Source organism: Pundamilia nyererei, unplaced genomic scaffold, assembly GCF_000239375.1.
Source record: "Pundamilia nyererei isolate P.nyererei 1_Seehausen unplaced genomic scaffold, PunNye1.0 scaffold00113, whole genome shotgun sequence".
Lineage (NCBI taxonomy): Eukaryota > Metazoa > Chordata > Actinopteri > Cichliformes > Cichlidae > Pundamilia > Pundamilia nyererei.
In genome coordinates this window covers 1,328,241-1,348,931 of record NW_005187514.1, presented here as the reverse complement: position 1 = coordinate 1,348,931, position 20,691 = coordinate 1,328,241, and the positions used below count along the sequence as shown (strand labels likewise).

Below are 20,691 nucleotides of genomic sequence, written 5' to 3'. Positions count from 1 at the left end.
ACTCAATGGGGCCAAACTGCTATGGGTATCCAAGAATATCTCTGAATTCCGTGGTTAGGTTGTCTTCTTATCAGGAAATAATGTTTCTTTTCCTCTGTACCCCACAGCGTACCGTGAGAATGACAGCGCTACATCCCAACTTGATCATACTGCCAACAAAATGTCTACCTCATTTAAAGGGATTAATAAAAGCCAAATATGACCCATTCATAAACTCAAACACCTATTGGAATGGATCCCAGACCTTTCTCACACCCACAGTTAAGTCCAGCACAGGAAACACTGCCAATCTGATTGCCTGGCTTGAGCCACTGTGGTCGCTGTTGAGCACGTTCACAGCAGGCTTTGACCTACCTGCTGCACGTGCGCCATGTGGTTGGGGTTGTAGCCATGCTGGACCTGCTGTGGGTGGATATACACAGCCTGCTGAGCAGAAGGGAAAGATGCCTGTGGGGACTGAGGGTTTGGCCCTGGGGTCATCAAAGGTGGCGTGGGTGCCAAGGCCGAATACATCTGCTGCTGTGGAGGCTGGTTAGCCAGGTGGAGGGCCTGGGCTGCTGCTGCTGCTGCTGCTACAACAAAAATCATAAACACATGTATACATTACCATAATGCTCCACTTGAAAAAAATCCAGCTCCATGGGGGGAGGGGGTAATTACTACCGCCAACCTTAGGGCACTCACCTGCTGCTGCCTGTGGGTGCTGTGGGTGCTGGACTGGGCTGGCAGCTGGATGGCTAGGAGGGCCTCCATGTTGTGGTCCACCCTGCTGTGCCTGGCCTGTAGGTGTGGCAGAGGGCTGAGGGTGCTGCGGGTGAGGGTGCAAGGTGGCACTAGGGTGGGGGTACTGCTGAGGCATTGGCCCTGGAGACACTGAAACAGCAGTCGGCGTTAGTAATAGTGAAAAGCATTAAAAATCACACCCCGTGCATTGGCCGCACACGTACCATACATGGTGTGTGTCTGCTCTGGGTACTGTGTAGTAGAGGAAGAGACGAGACTGGGCTGGCCATGCGTGGGAGGCGCCATCATCCTGGCACTGCCCTGCATCACTGGACTGAACACATGCTGTGCCTGAAAGAGGCAAAAAGGAAGCCAAAAAACTGAGGAAAGCCTCTATCAACTCCTGCCGTCACAGTTTTGGTAACTGAGTGCCAATTTACAGAGCCAACATTTGTTCAGAGGCTGCACATGAAATATGGACATAAACACTTTTTTGTGCTTCTGATGCATCTGTTCAGAGAAAGGAAGCTTATTTCTTTCTTGGTTTATACTTTTTTGTAATCATTAGTTAGCCGACTTGCATTTCTTAACACCAGCTCAATTTGTAAGCGCTGTGATGAAACTGAAAGAGAAAAAAAAATGGCTTCTATGGTCTCACTCTGTGGTTCTGGCATATCACATGAACTGTGGTCTGATAAAATCTACAGTAATGCATTCTATGTTCATAGGTTGCATAAAAGATTCTCACAAGCTGTCATTTAAAGAGCCTGTGTGTGAGATCATGTTTGTCTGTCTCATCCCAAAGCTGGCCATCTTCACTCAATTTAATTGGCACTGACGATCAAAGTGACATAAGGTTCATTATTTTTGGGGCATCAGTGATTATGTGCGTACGATGTGTGTTCGATATGTCCTGAAAAATGCTTCCTTAAAGAATTATGTATTTAAGAGGCCAAATCCTTTCATGACTGTGTTAAAGAAAAAGGCAACATTCATGAGGTTTAACTTATTTTCTTACATTTATTTACCTATTTTACATTTCACAACTTAACAGTCATTGTGGTATTGGCATCAAGCCTCAGATATCTTTTTGTCAATACCATCTACTATTCATTAGTAATCAACATAAAAAAATATAAATGTGTGCTTTGAGTAGGCTCTGCTCCAAAAAGTGCTTGAGCCTAGCTGTTTGTATTACTGAGGATTTTCCAGGATTTTTTAAGTCACTGCAGTAAAAGCTGCAGTTTTTCCAATGACAGCCTGTAGCAAACAGGTAGTAACTCTTCAGGTATAAGAAGCAGGAGTACACTTTGAGCTCAATAAATCAGAGGTGATAAAAAAAAACAAAAACAAAAAAAACTGGCATGACATTGGCACCCCATCAAACTGCTAAAGACCACCAGCATCTGTCAGCCAAATCACCGACAAGTGAACAGCTGCGGGAGATAAAAACTGCCAGTTCTAATTGATGGTACCAGAGAAACTTTAATGGTTACATACGAGTCTTAATAGACGAGCCTGTTCAATCTATCCTTCCTCAATGAGCTGCTAAAGGCTGTATAGTTGTGATACTGCTGGTGCCAGAGTAAATCATACCTGTGACTGGTAGTGAGGCATCTGCTGGACGAGCTGCTGACTGGTGAACTGCTGTGGGCTGCAGGTGAAGTACTGCGCTGAGTAAGCCGGGCTCGGTGCTACAATCGGTGGCCCTGCTGCTGTGGCTGGGTGCATCATGGTGGGTGTGCCTGGCGGATGGTGCTGGTCTGACCTCTGCTGGGGCATGTTAGGTACTAGAGATTTATGTTAAGAGATGGGCAAGATGGAGAATAAGTTCAACATCCCATATCATACATATATATACCAACTCTAGAGGCTTTGGTGAGAGAGAAGGGTCATTGGCTATGAAAGACACTAGTAAAGTCTATATGTGAGGGGGAGAAGAAAAAAAAACACAAGCAACTGATCATATTATGAGCCATATTTAAACTTACTGAAAGATAATAAAGATTGGCCAGATCAGAAATTAAAAACAAAATCCTGAAGCCTCTCTCTTGTAAAAGCAAACTACAAAAATACTTGCACAACAGCATTTCTGTACTTGCGTAATAATTGCAGGTCGGTAAGCGTGTGTGGTAAAACAACATATACAGCATCAGTGGTTTTTGGTGTCCCGCGTAGTGAGAAGAATATACAACATTCTTTAAATGATTGTATAGCGATTGCTGTTGTTGCACGTTTGATTTTGTGTGGGCAAAGCAGCTCAATCCCCCACATGAATAATCAACGTAATTAATCAACCAATCCATCACACTTCATGTAAGACTGGGGAATTATTTTCAGCCTTCATTATTCTCAGCTCCTCATCATGATATTGAGTGACTGGTAATATTTCAGATTGCAGGCTCCTGCGTGGTGTGCTTCTGCAGGAAGCCCTCTCTTTGTTTTTTACCCCATTAGGAATTTATTTACTCCACCAACAAGACATTTTAATTCAACCGTTTTGTAAAAAAATGCCACAACAATGCCACATTGTAAACAATGTTTGGGCTGACTCTGAAAACAAGCTTATTATCACATACTGTCCAAATAGCTGGTTAAAAATATTTATGTATTCACATGGTTTGTAAATATTGTTCACCAAGTTGAAAAAAAGATTATGTGGGAGGGAAATGAGAGAAAGAAAGCGGTGGTTATTCTCACCTTTACCTGGTCTGTAGGGTTTAGATTGGCTCACTGTCATAGGCATCTGAACCTGGTACATGGGAGACTGGAGAGAGGTGAGGAACGAGGAAAGGTAGGGAAAAACAAAAAACAAAAAACATGTTTATACTCAATTTTCTGTGAGATTTCCAACAAGATTATAAAACAGACAGTCTGAGGATAAACATGGGTGCATCTATGCTCATTTGTCTGGGAACCTTAATAACAATCTGGCTGCAGATAAACTTTTCATCTTCTTTTTGTCTAACACAAACAGCTTACTAGAATGTAAGAGCTTGTGGGAGTCATCGCTTACCTGGGGCCACATGCACTTTCTACACCTGACTATCATGAGCCAAAAAGGTGTTTTTACAGCATTCATAATACTGTTTTTTCAGTTCCTGAACTCATTAACATTGTCCACCATGCATTTGTGTTACAAACACCCCTTCAGCAAAAACAAGCTAGCTTAAACTCATTTTAGCTTGCAGCCATTTGTTTGGAAAACAGATGGAACAAAGGGAAATGAGCACAGTTTTAAGTCCATCTGAAGAATTGCAATAAGAAGTTGGCAAACCAACACCTGATGATATTAATTCAACAAGCAAGCAAAACATCCCAGTACTTATTGGGCTTAAAAAATAAAATAAAAATAATACAAAAAAAAGTTTTTAAAAATAGAAATCTTAGAAAAATTCACAAACCTTCCATATTATGCTTTTCTAATGGAGCGAGAGAGAGAGAGGGGAGGAGGAGGGGGAGAAAAGGGAAGAAGAACCACTTTTTAGTTGTTATCGTTTGCACGTGTCTGATGTTGGATCACCAAGTTTTTCTTAAAGCAACATAAGAAATGTATTGATCACAGCTACATATACGCAACATCAAAATTATATCTATACTAAACTTCTAAAAAAAAAAAAAAGCTTTGACTAAACATTTCTAAGCTTGTTATGCAAATAATCACAAAAACATTTCTCAGTTCATTCTGTAAGAAAACCATGTAACTAACACCTTCTCAAAAGAAGACAGGGAACAACATGTCATGGGGAGGGGGACCTTTTTCCCCCCCAATGCTTCTTCTGCTACATGGAGGGAAAAAGTTTACAATGAAACAAATGACAACAAATGTGAGCTTTGTCCTTAAAAACATAAAATACACTGAGAAAATAATGATGGCAGGCATGAATCAAAGAAAAGGAAAGAAAATTACCACATGAGGACAAACATAGACATGTTAGTCACTGTTGTTAGGGGTTGGTCTGAATGAACCCTGCATTTCATACCAACACAGTGTGATGCTCTGGGTGATTTGCACTGAATAAAAATGAATATCTCCATAATGTACATTTCAGTATGCAGGTGTGTATCTCACCTGAACTCCAGGGCTGACTGGCGTCAGCGGATACATCTGGGGGAAACAGACTGTCTGGCCATAAACAGTTGGAGGTTGCTGGACCACGATGGAGGGGCTGGGCTGGCCTTGAGGCCGGGGAGGCGTTGGGGTGTTGGCTGGTTTGGGCTGAGGGAAAATACAAAGAAAAACAAAAGCATATAGAGACATAAATAAATTAAATACCAGACCTAGTTTTTGGTTTCCAAATGTTTTAAGCTTGGCAGAAGTGGGTTATAACCTACCTGTGTATTAAACCTGGGTTTGAACTCATTAGCATTTGGGTTCAGGGTTGATTTTCTCACTTGACTGCAGAGAGAGAACAAATAGAGAAAAGGAATGAAAAGGAAGAATTTGTTTCTGAAGCTACTTAAACTTCATTAAATTGTGTTTCTTTAAATTAATAAATATTTATCATTAAATAATTTGTTGTTGGTTTTGGACAGTAATAAATCCCTACTGTGCATTATAGTAAACTGACTACAGACCACACAAAATGCAATAAAGTCATTTTTGGTTTTCTCGTGGAATGGGTCTCCTGTCCACTCACTCCTGCACTGCTTCTTTTTTCTCCTCCTTCTCTTCATGCTTGGGTCCGCTGAACGTTGAGGTGGCCGTCGTCTGAACTCCCTGTGATGTCACATCAAGCCCTGGCCTCTTCTGGTCAGTAGCAGAGGGAGACTGAGACATTGCAGCGGGGCTGCCAGGCTTACTGGTGCTTGTGGTGGTAGTCGGTGGAGCATGGGTACCACTAGGTGTGCCAGCAGCAATTACTACAACACCATCTTCAGTGGCCTCCCTCCCCACTGTGGAGGCTTTGTCCAGGGGAAGATCTTTAGGTTTGTCTGCAGGGTCTCTAGCAGACTTGGTCATCACTGGTTCACAGGGAGGGTCTGGGTTGGAACTAGACTGCAACTGGCAGAGGGACAGAGGAAAGATGAGTGGAAGAGGGGCACAACCTCTGCTAAAGCCTCACAAACATGAGATGAGATCAGTCATATCTTAGCAATTTGTATGTCATATAAATTCAAGATATACTTACCCTAAAATCTACACTAAATTTCTTTAAATTATCTATTTGTTTTCTGTGGTCTGATGGTATAGAAGGCGGTCCTGCAAAGTGAATGGAGAGAAATAAATGCAGATTCTTGAAATATCAATTTTTAAAAGACATTGTTACATTACGACTACTAAAGAAAGGAACAGATGAGAAACCCTCGTACTCATGTTTAAAATTGTATTGCTTCTCAACATTCTGAGGTTAAAAAGAACAAGTTAATGCAAATTTCTAGTGTTTACCAACCTTTACAAACTTGTCTTGTAAAACTAGGTGAACTTTCCAAAGGCTTGATGTTCTCCTTGTTTGTAGGAGATGTTTGTCTAGTCTCCTGGGCACGACATTCTTTTGCTAAACATACAAAAAAAAAAAAAAGAACGTTTACTTACTCCCATCAAAATGATTTAATGATAGCTTTTTCTGATTGTAGCACTTATTTATTCATTATAAAAACCAACAGACGTGTTTTCATATCACTATTCATACTCAGTCCTTTGTTAAACTTCAGCTTACCATCTCCTGATGAAGAAGTGACTATGCTGGGGGCAGGGCTAGCTGCAGTAGGAGAGGAAGCTGATGTTGGAGTAGTAACAGTTTCCACAGGAGCTGTACCTGTCTGAGGTGATGGGAGGGAAGAGGAGCCAGCTGAAGCTCCACCCATACTATTCTGTCGGGGGGAGCGAGGTCTGTGAGCTGAGAAGGGGAGAAGAATTTGGTGTTCACAACACATTCAGGTTAAATAACAAACAATAACAGGTGCTTTGAAATATGCCCTCCAGTGGCATTAAACTAAAATCTCTGCAAAGGGAGAAAAATACTGGACTAGTAGGTTCACCATTGGGATGCATTTAAAAATCCTATGTTGCCTTGTTCTCAAGTTACATTGCATTCACAAGCTTTGGTGTCCACACTACCTGCCCACCCAGCAGGGTGACAATATCCCATCAGCCTTTTATGGCTGAGGGGTACAAACTATTCAGATTAATAGTCTACCTCCGCTAACCACTGAGGACCATGTCCCTCCAGAGGAAGAGCTGCTCCTGGTTTGTGGAGTCACTATGGACTCTCCAGGGGGATTATGGGAAATTAAGTCCACTCCTTGGGGTACTCCACTGGTCCGACAGGGTGGCACTCTGTGAGCACGAGGCGTCCGCTGAGATTTTGGAGACATCCTTGGTGGACCTAGAGATGTATAAAGACAGAGGCAAATGGATAGAAGCTGGTAAACACACAGTGACAGCAAAGTGAACATGTGTTTCCTAGCATCCCTCTGTTAATTGTTTTTTAACTCACCAGTGCCTCACAAAAACTTTCAAAAACTCAAGTCTACATGCTGATAAATATCACACCAAACAGTAAGGTTATTTGTTGCATGCATGCTAGTGGAGAAATTACAGATGATCCTGTAAAGTGATCAAACACCACATCACAACCAAGCAAAGTGAGAGATGAGAAATGGGAACGCAAAGGCCAAAAAGTGAGATGAACAGTGGCCTACAGTAACAGCATATTAAAAAAAAATAATGAGAGGCCAAACACTAGTTAACAATTTTTCTATTCAAGTAAAAATAATTGACGTCAAGAGATTAAGCCTCACTACCAGTTTTTTGGGGGCTTTTTTTGGAGGGACTCTGGAAATTGACGGATCACATTTCGGGTCAACAGTTCGTATCCCAATGGAGTGGAATACAGAGAAGACTTTTAAAAACCGCATGTGAAACTTAACTGGTATTACAACCACTTATCAAATTTGTCAATTCAAATATCTCTGAGCATCTTTCTCATGCCTCCAACATCAAGCCTTTTTTTTTTTTTTTTTTAATTAGAATATCATCGTGCACCTTCTTTTGAATGATCTACCAGAGAAGTTGATAAATTGGTGCCTTAAGTGTTACCACACCCAAAGCATGGCACACATTGGTGCACCCACATGCCAAGGTGAAACTGCCTGATGCACTGACAGAGAATCAGAGTTTTTCAAATCTGATCCCAACTCAGTCTGACCAAGCAATTTCTCCTATTTCTGCTGTTCCACACTAGACCTGGGCAAACTTATTTTTCAAATAAAACTGATCGCCATCAACTTTGAAATATTTCACATTTCTTTGTGACTTAAATCCCTCCACCTTCAACTCGTGTTTTTTGCCCAGGTCTACTCCACAGAGATGTGGGTACCTTCTGAAGACATGCGTTTGGCCAGAGCGGAGGCTGGCGATGTGGGCCCATGGTGGGAAAGGGAGGATGAAGAGGAGGGATAAGAGAGGTGGGATGAATGAGAGGAAGGTCTGGAAGGTCGAGAGGGGGGCCTGGAAGGTGGCCTGGTGGGCGTGGTTGCCCGATGAGGCAGGGAGGAGGGACCGGACTGGTAACGAGAAGGGGGACGGGAGGAAGGAGATGGACAGGGTGAGGGCCAATGGGATGAACCTAAAAGAGGCAAGGACAAATGATCAAGGATGACACAAGCTATAGTGCAGGGGAAACAAAGGTATAGTGGGGACAGAAAGAAGAGAGAAATTTAATTTTAAAAAAAAAATGACAAGGGATGGGGAAACAGGAAAAAAATTGCTTAAATAAAAATAAACTAACAAGATAACACAAGAATAACCCAAACACTTTGCCACTGCAAAAGAACTTATTTCGAGTCGTGGTTTGATCACAACAGTGACTCACTCATCCACTCCTTTACTCTCACAAAGACTGTGTTTGATTTGCAGCAAGTAACAGCAGATTTGTAGGTGACATATTAAATATACCTCCATTAACCACCCTCTGGTCGGATCCAGAACTGGGACTGTAGTCGTGGGGTCCTGGTCGAGGAGTGGGGGGTCCAGCTGAGCTCTGACCAAGACGAGGTGAATTCTGACGTCCTGGCCCCCATGACATTGCCTCCCTGTTTCTCTGACCAGGAGGAATGTACTTGTTCTCTCTACAAACATACAAACAGACTTAACTCAGCTAAACATATACACAAGGCAATAATAAAGATGAGCAATTAATTCTATACTTTATTCCATTCCAGTAAGTGGTCATTAGCTAAAATGAGCTTATTTTTTAATTTTAATTACCAGTTATAGGAAGTATTTGTTATAGGAACATTTGCTGTCTACTTGTCTAGTAGGCTTAAATATTCCTCCCAAAGAACAGGAAAAGGGGCAATAGAGTTCTACATGCAGCACAAGAAGCATTAGAAAAAAACCGACAGAAAACAAACTCCACAAAGATTTTTTTTTTAAAAAGGCACTAACAGCAGTAGTAGTAGGCCCTGTTCAAAATTTTTAACACTCAGCTTAGAAGTTCTTTGTGTATTATGACTTTGTGTTCTTCACTGCCAGTGCAAAGCCAAATGAGCAAGAGAAGCATAAACTAAAGCAACAGTTTTATTTCAGTGCCCCCTGGTGACAGCACACAGCTACAACACAGATGATTGTATGCAAAGCTCAGCAGTATCCTTTTCCAGCTCCTCTTAAATTCTTATAACAATAAATTGTGAATAATGCGAGTTCTAACAACTCCACAGAATGCATCAAGAGGCAATAAAAATTGAAAATCGTTCAAATATGTTTACGAACACAATTACATTTACATAATTGCAAAGTGTACACAAAACGTATTCACAGAAACACGTAGTATTTTTGTAAAAACTCATATCCTGGCACCACCTGCCAAGTGTGTGAGTCTCCCTTTCCCCTCGCACAACAGCAGTGAATTTCTCCTCGTCAGTCCGTTCATCATTCTCCAGAGCAACGCGGGCCTTGTACGTGGCACTAGCCTCGATCTCCTCTGCCAGCTGGGCAGCACGCGCCTCCCTCTTCAAGAACTCTTCTGAGTTGTCCCTCTCTAAAGGTACCCTGGGAAATAAATTCAGGTTAGACAAGGAGTAACATGGGACAGCATGGTTCTAAGTCTTTAATTTTATAATAAAACCAGATTAAAGAGTGAACGTTTGTTTACTGTCAGAGATTCAAAATTAAACATCTAGTATGACAAGTATACAAACAAATACATGGAGAACATGAAGAAGCTTACGTATATGTGGACAGGCTGCTGTCATATGTGGACAAGACTCCATATTTCTCCTCATTGTACTTGAACATGTCATTGGGATCCCACCCATTAGACTGATGTGAAAACAGTAGCAGAGACAGAATTTGACAATCAGCATGTGAACAAATTTAAATGCTCTGGATCACATGAAACAAACTCTTTGTTTCGGTTGAATATATAGCAAGTTTAGCACCAGCCTGTTTCTGGTGTCTGATACTTTTCTCACCACATCAGTATCCAGAGACTCGAGGCTATCGGAGTTGTGGGTCTCTCCTCCATCCCAGGGCTCAAGATCTTTTTCTTTATGCTCGCCATTGATCCGGCCAGTCACTGCTGCATCTGTGAAGTTGTCTGAAACATGAAGAAAAGAATGTATATATTTATGTACTGCATGATACCACACACACGCATGCACGCACGCAGGCTCCACTCTCACTGCTTAGAAAACAAAGTGCTCATCATGCTTCAAGAGCCTCTGAGAGAGTTCTTACAGCAAACGTCTATATGGAGAGTTTGACGGTTCAGAAAGACACACCGAGTTACATCCAAACACAGGTTCAACAGGATTTTGTGGGGGGGCGGGGGAAGGGGGCTTCCTTTACAAAAAAAAAAGAAAAAAAAAAAAAGCAATTTTCTTGAGCTAGCATTGGTGAGTCTGGAAGTGTGGGCAAGACTTGTGAATAAAGGGAGAGTCCTGAATCACTGTCAGAGTATGTAGCATAATGTCTCTAGGTGCTACAGTATTTTCAGATGGCTAACTTTTATCAGAAATTAAATCCAGCTACGAGCAGTGTCTACAATGCTTGACTTGCACCCTATTTATTAAGAATCACCATAGCAACATCTTGAAAGGGAGCACATTAATTAAACAATTTACTTTGGGCTAATTGCGGTTTCAGGATGTTCATTATTTTTATGTAAATGTATGGAATACATTGACTCAACAAAGTCATAAACAGACAGATCTGCTCAAAGAAAACCCCCAATTATAACTGAATTGAAATTCTAATCTCATGTTAGCCCAAGTCTGCTCTCACATTTGCAGATCTGGCACCAGTGAACTATGTGCTCAAAGCGTACCAGCCACCTGGAGTTGCTTATCTCACACATCATAACTCATTTCACAATGCAAAAGGCATTTAAGCGTTTCAGGCACAGAGCAAGTTCAGAAACATTAGACTGACACCATACGGGCAGTTGGGCCAATAGACCTGGTTTATATTTCCAGTGTTTGCTGGCATGCTTTGTGCACACTGTCCACCAAAGGAATTATACAAAGTAAGAAAAATTTTAAAATCAAACGTGAGAATAGTGAGAGGTAAGCAAACATGCATTTAGACTGCAGTTAATTACATGACCTCAAAGCATTTCAGTGCCAAACAAAATTAAACTTCTCCTAATAACCTTTTAAAAACAATGCTCAGAAAACAAATGATGTAAGAGAGCCCAATATGACTTTTGAATCAGTTGCTTTCAATGGAATCACATTAATGTTGCTGATAATCTACCATTTAAGTGTGACATGACTCGAGCAAGGCCAAGAAAGGTTTAAAAAAACAAACAAACTGATGTTTAGGAAAAATCCTATAAAAGATAAACTAAACAAAAGCAATAAACATTACCTTCTTCTTATACAAGTCACTGCTTCATCATTGCCACTTCTTGTTGTTTATTTCCCCCCCATCCTATTTTCTCTGGTTTTTACAATTTCTCTGATTTTTTATTTTATTTTAATACAAAGCACTTTGTAACCTTATTAACACAAATAGAGTTTATATTAGTATAAAAGAAATTACCCAAATGTATCCCATAGGCTTTATCAAAAGTTAAAACTGGATAATATTTAAAGACTCCAAAAATGAGCTTGAATGATTTTGAGGGAATAATTCTTCCACCGAAAGCAACATGCAGTCTGAAGACGCAGTAAAAATATAAAGCAACACTGATCAGCAATACATATCTCATTTTTAGTTTTTGGGTGTATGAGAGCAGTGATCCTAAAACTTTGAGAATCATACTGGAATCAAAATGCAGTAACAATACATACAGCAAAAAAAAAAAATAAAAAAAATAGATCATCATGCCCAAATGTTCATAAACGTTACATTTCTAATTTAATATCTAATTTAACAGGTCTAACATAAGAGCACAGTACATATTTTTAAGAGCATACAAAGATGTGCAAAAGGAGAAAACAGCCATAGATTACCTGTGTCTGAGGAGACTAGACCATTGGAAAGGAGAGACACACAGATGACAGATAGTCAGAAGAATGACTGACAGATAAAATGACTGGCGATCACACCAACAGTTAAATTCATACCAGACATATTTATGATATGGTTCACCTAGATATAAGTTGTAAAGGTACTCAATTCTAACAATCTGAGCTTGGGTCAAGCCATGTCTAGTGCACTCCTCACATCCCATGATTTCAACTGATCACTTATTGAGCATTTCTTTAAAAAAATAAAGGGGCAAGCAGACAAACATGGGTACTTTTGACATTTTATCTTTCTGTGTAAATTTCACTCACTTCACAAGTTGTTAAAGTGAAGTGGCATCATTGTAGTGCCATAGTTTCAAATCATGAAGCAAAACCCCTCACACCTTCATGCCTGTATATTTTCAGACAACAAAACTCTCCTGCAGAGTCAATTATCGTCCCAAGCAGAATCATATGGGTGCACATGAATTACATGAAGCAGGCTCCTTCAGCCTTTATTGAGTGTCCTTGTTGCACTAGAGCAACCTTTGGACCAATCGATAGATCAAATTAGACTTCAATGACTGGCCACTCTGAGCAGACACACAAGACTTAACTCACAGAAAAGCCTCTGCAACATCAAGATAGAGAAGACTGAGAAGGGTAATACATTGTATGTATGCAAAGATGGGAATTCACTGACATACGTTTATATTTTCGTATGTGTAAATGGACAGTGTGACAAACTCACCCAGTTAACATTGTCCATAGGTTTTCAATATGCGCATGATAACATCTCCAGTTTCAATAACTAAAAAAAAATCTAAAATATAAAAATAAAAATATGACCACACTACCTTTCCTGGCGAAATTTAGGTCCACATCTTTAAAGTTCACAACTACGACATCAGAAGCCTTGAAAATGATGCTCTCTACAATATCTTCTTTCCTGGGCCCTGTGCTCGGTTCTGTACTCTTTCGGTGGGCTGCATCCAACACCAGGTCACACTGAGGGAGAAAAATATCATTTGAAACACAGAGGGCAAAAAAAAAAAAAAACTATCTGCAAAAGACACAAGAAACTATGGACAATGCACTCTTTCATGCCCATCACACTCCACAGTAGCTAGAGAAACAAAACAGCTATAAACAATCTCAAGAACAACCCTAAAACTAAAACATACTGAGAAATCTCAAGAGATCTGTTTTAAGCATCACAAGAAAGATATGTGGTATATGGTTATGAATTAAAGATCTGGAAAATTGTAGCAGGCTTCCTTTAACTATTAGTCAAATAAATCACTCATCACTCTTATCAATTAAACTACTTTGTGTAATCCTGGCATCAGCATACTAGCATAGATCTGAATTAGAGGAAAACCTCAAATTTACTTATGATTATTACTTTTGAGAAATTATTCAGCCTAAAAGGGAAGGTAAATGCTCAAATATCAGAAAAAGCAATGCCGGTCTAAACCACCTTAGGGGTGAAACTAGTACCAAGTGTTAGCAAGACTCCATCACATTTAACCCTAATCATATTCAGCTAGTGAGAAAGTAACAGATTTCCCTCCATATTGGCACAATAAAGAATACCACATTATGCATGAGCCTTACCTCTGGGCCATAGGTCTTAAATACTCCCTCATAGATGGCTCCATTTTTCACTTTAAGCTCACACTTGGTCCCCTACAATTAAAGAGGCTTGTCGTTATATACGGTATGTGCCTTTCAGTACAAATTTTAACTTACATGTTCAAAAATATAAGTTCAGAAACCCATTTTTCTGCAAGGCAAACCATTGATTGATCAATCACTTGTTTCCTTTTATGCAACCAGCTGTCTCTACAACAGGCTTTGTTTAATGCTGTATAAACAATTTGAAGAAACAGCATGTGGTAAAACAGACTGCAGTAAATAATGTTCTTACTAACTCACTTAGAGTAAGCATGATTCACATGGCTACTTCATCCAAGGAATTTTGCAACTATGCATATTCTTATAATCATTACACACAGAAAAAAAAAAGGAACAAGGTAGGCACACAGTAAACGTACCACCACTGAAGTCAAGACATGGACCATCCTCATATTTGCATATACACCATTGAAAATGACCTAAAGAAAAGATACAATTAATTTTGATGCTCCCATTTTGAGCACAAAAAAGACGCCAAATAATGTCTCATCACTGTGGAATACCAATACACTTGTTCCATTCTTAATGCAATTAAAAAGGCGATATCTGGATTTATGCTTTCTCTGGCATTAAAATGCAGGAAACCAAGAAAAAGAAGTGTTAAAGCATTGTGAGGGTTTTTCCTGCATAAGATAAATTCTGGTGCCCACCAATGACATGCCTCAAGAGGAAAAAAACACCATCACTATGTTCAAAAAATCTGTTTTTTTTGTTTGTTTGTTTGTTTGTTTGTTTTTTTAAATACTCAAGCTTGAAGGTATTTTTGTTTCTCAAATGTATATGAAAAATAACAGGTTACTCACTGCTGCTGGACCTTTGCCACTGTGTCTCCCCCTGAGGGACAGAAAAAAAAAAATCGCATTTTGATTAAATTGTTGTCAAACTCACCATCAACTGTAAAAAATAAAATAAATAAAGACTTGACTTAGCACATGCTCTGATATGTGCAACTCACTAAGAGAAATCATAAGAGGCAGTGATTAAGATGATACAGAAGTGCACTTGAAGTTAATCAATACAAGCTATATAATTTGCTTTAACCTTAACCTCATTTCTAAAATATACTTTCACAGCATACTGCAAGTATCTGCATATATTACAATCACTTGTAGCAAACTACAGAGAACCAGGTTTAAGAATACATGAGGGTCTTATAATGATGCTTTACTGAGATTATGACTGAAGAGGACATGTGAAATGTTTGCAGCTGCAGACATGAAAATGAAATCACTTTGGTTTTATCAAGTATAAGATTTATTACCATCACTATCGATTTCAGCTGTGGAGACATCACCACAACCATCAACACAGCCCTCTTACTTGATCAATTGTTTAAATTGTGGACATTGACTTCATATTTAAGATCGACAGAATTGCTCTTGCAGATCACATTTCCAATGTGCAATGTAAATTCTGAAATTTCCCCAGTGTCTCCAAAACATTATGCTTATAATAATTATGTTTGTGATGCAATCTAGCCAAACACTCAGCAGCTAAGAGTTTTCCCAGGCATGTCCTAAAATGCACCTTGTTCAGCAGCTGGCACATAACCAACCATTCAACGTAAGCAATGGCCACTAACCCCTATATTATATCCGTTGCAGTAAATCAGTCCTAAGCTTTCTAAAACACACTTAGCCATGCCATTTTGAGCTGTAATGTGCAGGTTTTGTGAGCATGGTTATAAACTGGACCAATATCCATTTATAGCATCTTCACGATGAATCCTACGCAGTGAAAGGGGAGTGCTGTCCTAGTGACCGGTGAACAGCAGCCTGACCACCAAAAATCACAGCATGCATGCTGTTCATGCACTGACAGTGTGCTTTATCTTCATCTTGGGACGACGTGTACAGAGAAAGTCATGCCTCAAGGACACTATTCCTCACGAACAGCAATGGCAACGTCAAGGTTGAAAGCCAGTCGGTCTGTAATTCCCCCTTCTCCTCCTCCACCTCACCCCCGTTTCCACACCCGCCCCTTTCTTCTGAGCGCCCACACGCTTTATATCCATTTCCTGGCAACCCCGTTGCAGCAATATTGCGGTAACGTACCAAGCTACATGGCAGCCAAAAGACAACAAATGCCGTTGCGTGTCCCCCATTAGCCAACGGTTACAAAACTGAAATGCAAGCATAGGCTGGCAATTGGCTAATTAACGCTAGCTGACTTGGCTTCAAGCTTAGAGTAAACTGATACCAGCAACTTGGCAAGCAGCGTCACTAGTACTACACTCATGTGAGGAAAGATAAATGTCCACCCGAACATGTATTTATGGAAAATCAACCTCGTGGTGGCATGTTTGATTTAACGTGCCAGAGAAGATAATGTCACGTCGAAAGTTGCAACAGCACTGGACCAAGCAGACAGGCAGGCCTCGCTAGCTGAACTGCACAACTGGCTGACCAACACGTCGCAAGGCCCGCACAACGTTCACAAACACGCACTAGTTTTGGACCACTTAACGGCAATGTCATCTCTTACAACCGCTACCGTTTGGCAGTGACTATGGCCAAATATCGAAAACGTGTCAAACCAACCCTCCTTGCTGTGTTTTTGCTTCGCTATGTTAACGTTCTAATTTCACATACCTGCCCAGATTCTGTCTTCCCCCGCCGCTTCCTCCGGCACCGGAGGCGGCGGCGGCACCGGCGGTGCTACCACCGCCGGGCTTGCTGCGATTTCCACCGGCCTTCATTGACATGGTGATCCCATAAAAGACAGCGTCTTTAACAGACCAGTTTCACGCCGCAATTTCTTGACGATGAGACGGTGTGCGGTACCTCACTAACGTTGGGCAATCCGAAGACCTAGCTTAGCCAGCAGGCTAAAGTCAACGTGCCTGTTCAGGAGGATGCTTTGCTAAGCAGCTAGCCTGGCTAACAGTTGCTAGCTAAATTAGCGACCTGTACAATTCCTATTAAAACTGAAAAAAAAAATATTTAAAAAAAGACAACACGCTCTAGTAACTTTTCCGAAATGAACATGTGTGTTACACCTCTTGTCAATTTGTTATATAATTATTATCTCAAAATCGGGTTTGCAGCTATCTCGGATTCTTTCCGTTGCTAACAGCGAAAAGACCAAAACAGCCTGAAAGGGGGACAAAAACAGCGGAGGGATATGAGAGGCGTGACGGCTCGCAACACTTCACTCTATATTTTTATACGCTGTGTTATTTGAAAACTATTGATCTTGTAAACAGATGAACATGACCATCTTTAACGTAAAAACCCAATGCAGACATTTGTGTTAAAAGAGACACAGTTACATCATGGCACTATTTTCAGGAAGTCCATGAATTTTCAATTACTATGTAGTGTCATCCACGTGAGCCGGCGAACTCACTACTAACATACACACAAACACACACACACGGCGGGTGTGGGCATAGTGATGGCTAGTATCCACTGAAGCATGAAGGTTTCCAATTAGCAGGATTGGAGGGTCACTTTGAGATAGTCCCATTTTTCGTTAATAACTGGTGTAACTTCCACAATCTTGATATGACAAGACAGCTGTACAAAGAGGATTCCAGTCTAGTAAACTAAACTAAAACAAAGTAAGGATAAAAAAAAAGTTTCATCAAATAAAAAACAAAGTAAAATAAAATAAATAAATGGACCTAGAAAACTAACTAGTAGGGCTAAGGGGTGTGTCACAACTCTGTTGCTTGTGAAGCTCGCACACAAGAATTTCACTCGCATGTGCTGTACCAATGTACCTGCACATGTGATGTGACAATTAAAGTGATTTGATTTGATTTGATTTGAGAAGAGGGGCATTGGGTGGCACCAATCCCCCTAAGATCTTATGTAACAAGTCTAAATACTTTTTCCCACTTTGCAAAACATTTATACAGTGCGTGATTGTGCTTAAATTCTTGTGCAGCATCACTTTATACAAAACAAATCTGCAATAGGAACCAGGGCTGCACATGAGCCTGAAAATTGTCTTTTCTTGCCCATTTCTATACCTTTAAAATTTTATTTTATTTCATTTTCCCACAATGTCAAATATGGTAGAGACAATGTTGTTGCATGGCCAGGTATGGGCTGCTAGTGGAACTGAGTCAGACAAATAGTGCAAGACTGACTGGAATGTAAATGGATAATGACCCAAAGCTTACTGCAAAGGCAACCTAAAAGTTTCTCACAGCAAGAAATGTGATATTCTTCAGTGGCCAAGTTGGTCACCTGATTTCAATCTAACAGAGCATGCTTTTCACTTACTCAAGGGCAGAGTGACACAAACAAGGAGCAACTGGAGGTGGCTGCACTAATGTTTTTCATTTAAAATTTCCACAGTCAAATATTAAATATATTATTGAGAAAAGTTCAAAGGTTTGACCTGTTGGTCTAACATAATGAGTCACTGCATGAAGAAATATCAGGACTTTCTGTTCTATAATAATCAAAATATATTACTTCACAATTTATATGGAACTGAAACATATGTAAAGACCAACAATAAGAGATAAACATAGTCCTTTAAGTAGGTATTGATGGATACATTTGCCACTTTAATGTTGTAGCATGTGGATTAAATGAGATTCATAAATATTTATGTCATGTAAATTATTCAAATGGTATTAATATTGAAGCTATTATTGAAGCTGTTATCCTGAACAAAGTGTATGCCTATCAAGTGCTATTTAGTGCTATTTTTCTGTTGTCTTCCTCTTTTGGATTTATTATGGTTTGCAAACATCTTTCAGCTGCATTACTACAATCTGAGCTGGACTGTGGCCCAAAGGTCTGCCATCTAACCATTCTCAAAAAAAGAAAAAGGGAGAATTGCAATGACCAGTATGACCTTTCCTTAATCTTGTCATAACACTTTAGTCTTTCCCATTTTGTCCTCCACAATGTGCGCCCAACTGATGGTTTAGTTAAAACAAGCAAATAAATAAAAACCCCACCCCAAAGCCCTGCTGTGATTACTTTGTTCCATATATTCTTCTTCATCTACCCGACACAGCAAAGAACCCACAGACAAACACATTTGGTGAATTGTAAATAGAATGATTCAGTGCTGCGCAATACTCTGATGCTGTACTTGCTCTGGGATGGATTCTCTGGTATGATGTTTCTTATCTTGACTGGACAAGTTATAATCTTGCAAGATAACTTGTGCACACTAAATAAAAGCCCATAAGTGCCTAACACCATCAAATGCATGTGATGGTGATAACTCCACTTATCAAGTTTTATTTTCACCTTGGGTGGTCATAAAATAAAATTCCTTCTTCTCTTGTGCATAACTTGAGCACTAACAAAAGGACTGTATAGTAGTATATGTGGTGCAGCAAGAAATTTCCACCTATTTACGTGCTTGAGCAGCACAGATTTCACTGTATGACATTCTGAGGTGAGAAGAAAACATAATTAGCTGGGTTTTCTGACACTGTTACTGACATATAGCGTTGTAGTAAATTATATATACAATGTGATGTGTCGACACATAACAGCCATCTTAGCAAAGAACCAATTTTAAATTATACCTTTGGGGACTTTGTTATTAGCAGCCTTTCACAAAAATGCATAATTTGTCCCCATTTCTTTTGTTGAATCTCCGAAAAATGCCAAAGAAGGTGATTACCAAAGACAGATAAGCTGGAAATGTGGCAAATCTCAGTATGGTGTGCATATTGAGGAAACTGGACAGGGGAAGGACAAAAGAAAAAGCAACCGGCTTAAAGAACTGTTTGCAGCTGATGAACAGTATCTGAAAATCATGTCCTTGAGATATATGGGGGGAAATGCAGCAAAGATCTGACACAGAACACCTGAGATTTATCTGGTCCTTCAGAGATGCATTTGGTCTGCTGAGCCCTCATCAGAAATGGTCTCAGTTAAAGGGTGCCTGTCAAGAAGAGAAACAGGGAGAAAGGACTCATGTATCAAGAACTAGATGTAAACTAAGTGGCAACAGGTCTGATGGAATGATTAGTGTAAATTTGACATTTTTGGTTCAAATTGTCATGAATATGTACAGAGGAGGTCAGGAGAAAGGTACAACGGTGAGTATCTACAGCCATCTGTAAAACACGCTTGAGGCTCTGTTATGGTTTGAGACTGCATTTCAGCATTTCAGTGATGTTTGGGATCTTATGGAAATTCATGGAATTATGAATCCAGAAAAGTACCATTAGCATGACAGTGATCCCAAACACATTTCCAATGCAGTTAAAGCATTGATGGATCCTCAGGTGTCAATATTATTGAAGCAGTGAGGGATCATCTTGAAAAAGAACAGAACAAAAGGCAGCCAACATCCAAAGAAGAGCTTTGACTGTGTTTCAAGAAGCCCGAAGAACTATTCTTGAAGACTACTTAAAGAAAATACAAAAAAGTTTGTGTAAAGTTTGTGTCAGGCTGTGTTAAAGAATAAAGACAATCATACCAAATGCTCCCTCCCCCAAATCATTTATTGTTACATTTATTGTTATTTATTACAATTGTTTAGTGAATTGTATTATCCTGCCCCAAAATGAGTCGTTGGTGGGTGAGTACCCGTGCCATGAACAGAAGAGTCTGTTATCTTATTTGACAGTATCTATTTTTCTTGGTATTTCCGATTATTTTATAAAGTCTATATTATGTTAAAGTACATCAAATCTAATTAAATAAATAAAAATTTTAAAGCGAAGGAGAGTTTTTTTCACACTTGGATTTAGCTAAAGCTCATTGGGTGTGCAGGTAATATCTCTGTATAAGAAACATTTTTAACGAAGTCGTGGAAGTCTTATTTTTAGGGGTTACCTGATGGAATACTGCCACCTGGGGGGATAGTTTTTTTGGAAGGTAGGTGTCTAACAAATTATCTTAATTAATTTATTTTAGCGCATTCTGATATTAATTAAAGTGTGAT

The 20,691-nt window shown here is 39.9% G+C and overlaps 1 protein-coding gene across 9 annotated transcripts in view; it reads right to left on the bottom strand.

Moving 5' to 3' along the window:
• atxn2 (ataxin 2) overlaps positions 1–16,950 on the bottom strand; it is a 20,582-nt gene extending 3,632 nt beyond the window's left edge. The window contains exons 1-24 of one of the 9 annotated variants that reach the window (XM_005741763.1): positions 16,410–16,950; positions 14,622–14,652; positions 14,178–14,237; positions 13,738–13,809; positions 12,978–13,128; positions 12,124–12,138; positions 10,141–10,265; positions 9,897–9,988; positions 9,530–9,718; positions 8,624–8,796; positions 8,046–8,294; positions 6,864–7,052; positions 6,384–6,563; positions 6,117–6,221; positions 5,856–5,926; positions 5,364–5,728; positions 5,059–5,122; positions 4,796–4,942; positions 4,128–4,145; positions 3,424–3,490; positions 2,320–2,513; positions 948–1,074; positions 685–873; positions 355–572 (exon numbers count right to left, since the gene is read on the bottom strand). In XM_005741763.1, coding sequence (XP_005741820.1) covers positions 355–572; positions 685–873; positions 948–1,074; positions 2,320–2,513; positions 3,424–3,490; positions 4,128–4,145; positions 4,796–4,942; positions 5,059–5,122; positions 5,364–5,728; positions 5,856–5,926; positions 6,117–6,221; positions 6,384–6,563; positions 6,864–7,052; positions 8,046–8,294; positions 8,624–8,796; positions 9,530–9,718; positions 9,897–9,988; positions 10,141–10,265; positions 12,124–12,138; positions 12,978–13,128; positions 13,738–13,809; positions 14,178–14,237; positions 14,622–14,652; positions 16,410–16,522 — 3,204 coding nt within the window. In that variant the 5' untranslated portion in view covers positions 16,523–16,950. The remainder of the gene's footprint in view (positions 1–354; positions 573–684; positions 874–947; positions 1,075–2,319; positions 2,514–3,423; positions 3,491–4,127; positions 4,146–4,795; positions 4,943–5,058; positions 5,123–5,363; positions 5,729–5,855; positions 5,927–6,116; positions 6,222–6,383; positions 6,564–6,863; positions 7,053–8,045; positions 8,295–8,623; positions 8,797–9,529; positions 9,719–9,896; positions 9,989–10,140; positions 10,266–12,123; positions 12,139–12,977; positions 13,129–13,737; positions 13,810–14,177; positions 14,238–14,621; positions 14,653–16,409) is intronic. The other 8 variants (XM_005741764.1, XM_005741765.1, XM_005741766.1 and 5 more) reach the window with 8 other exon arrangements.
• Between the last annotated feature and the right edge of the window lie 3,741 nt (positions 16,951–20,691).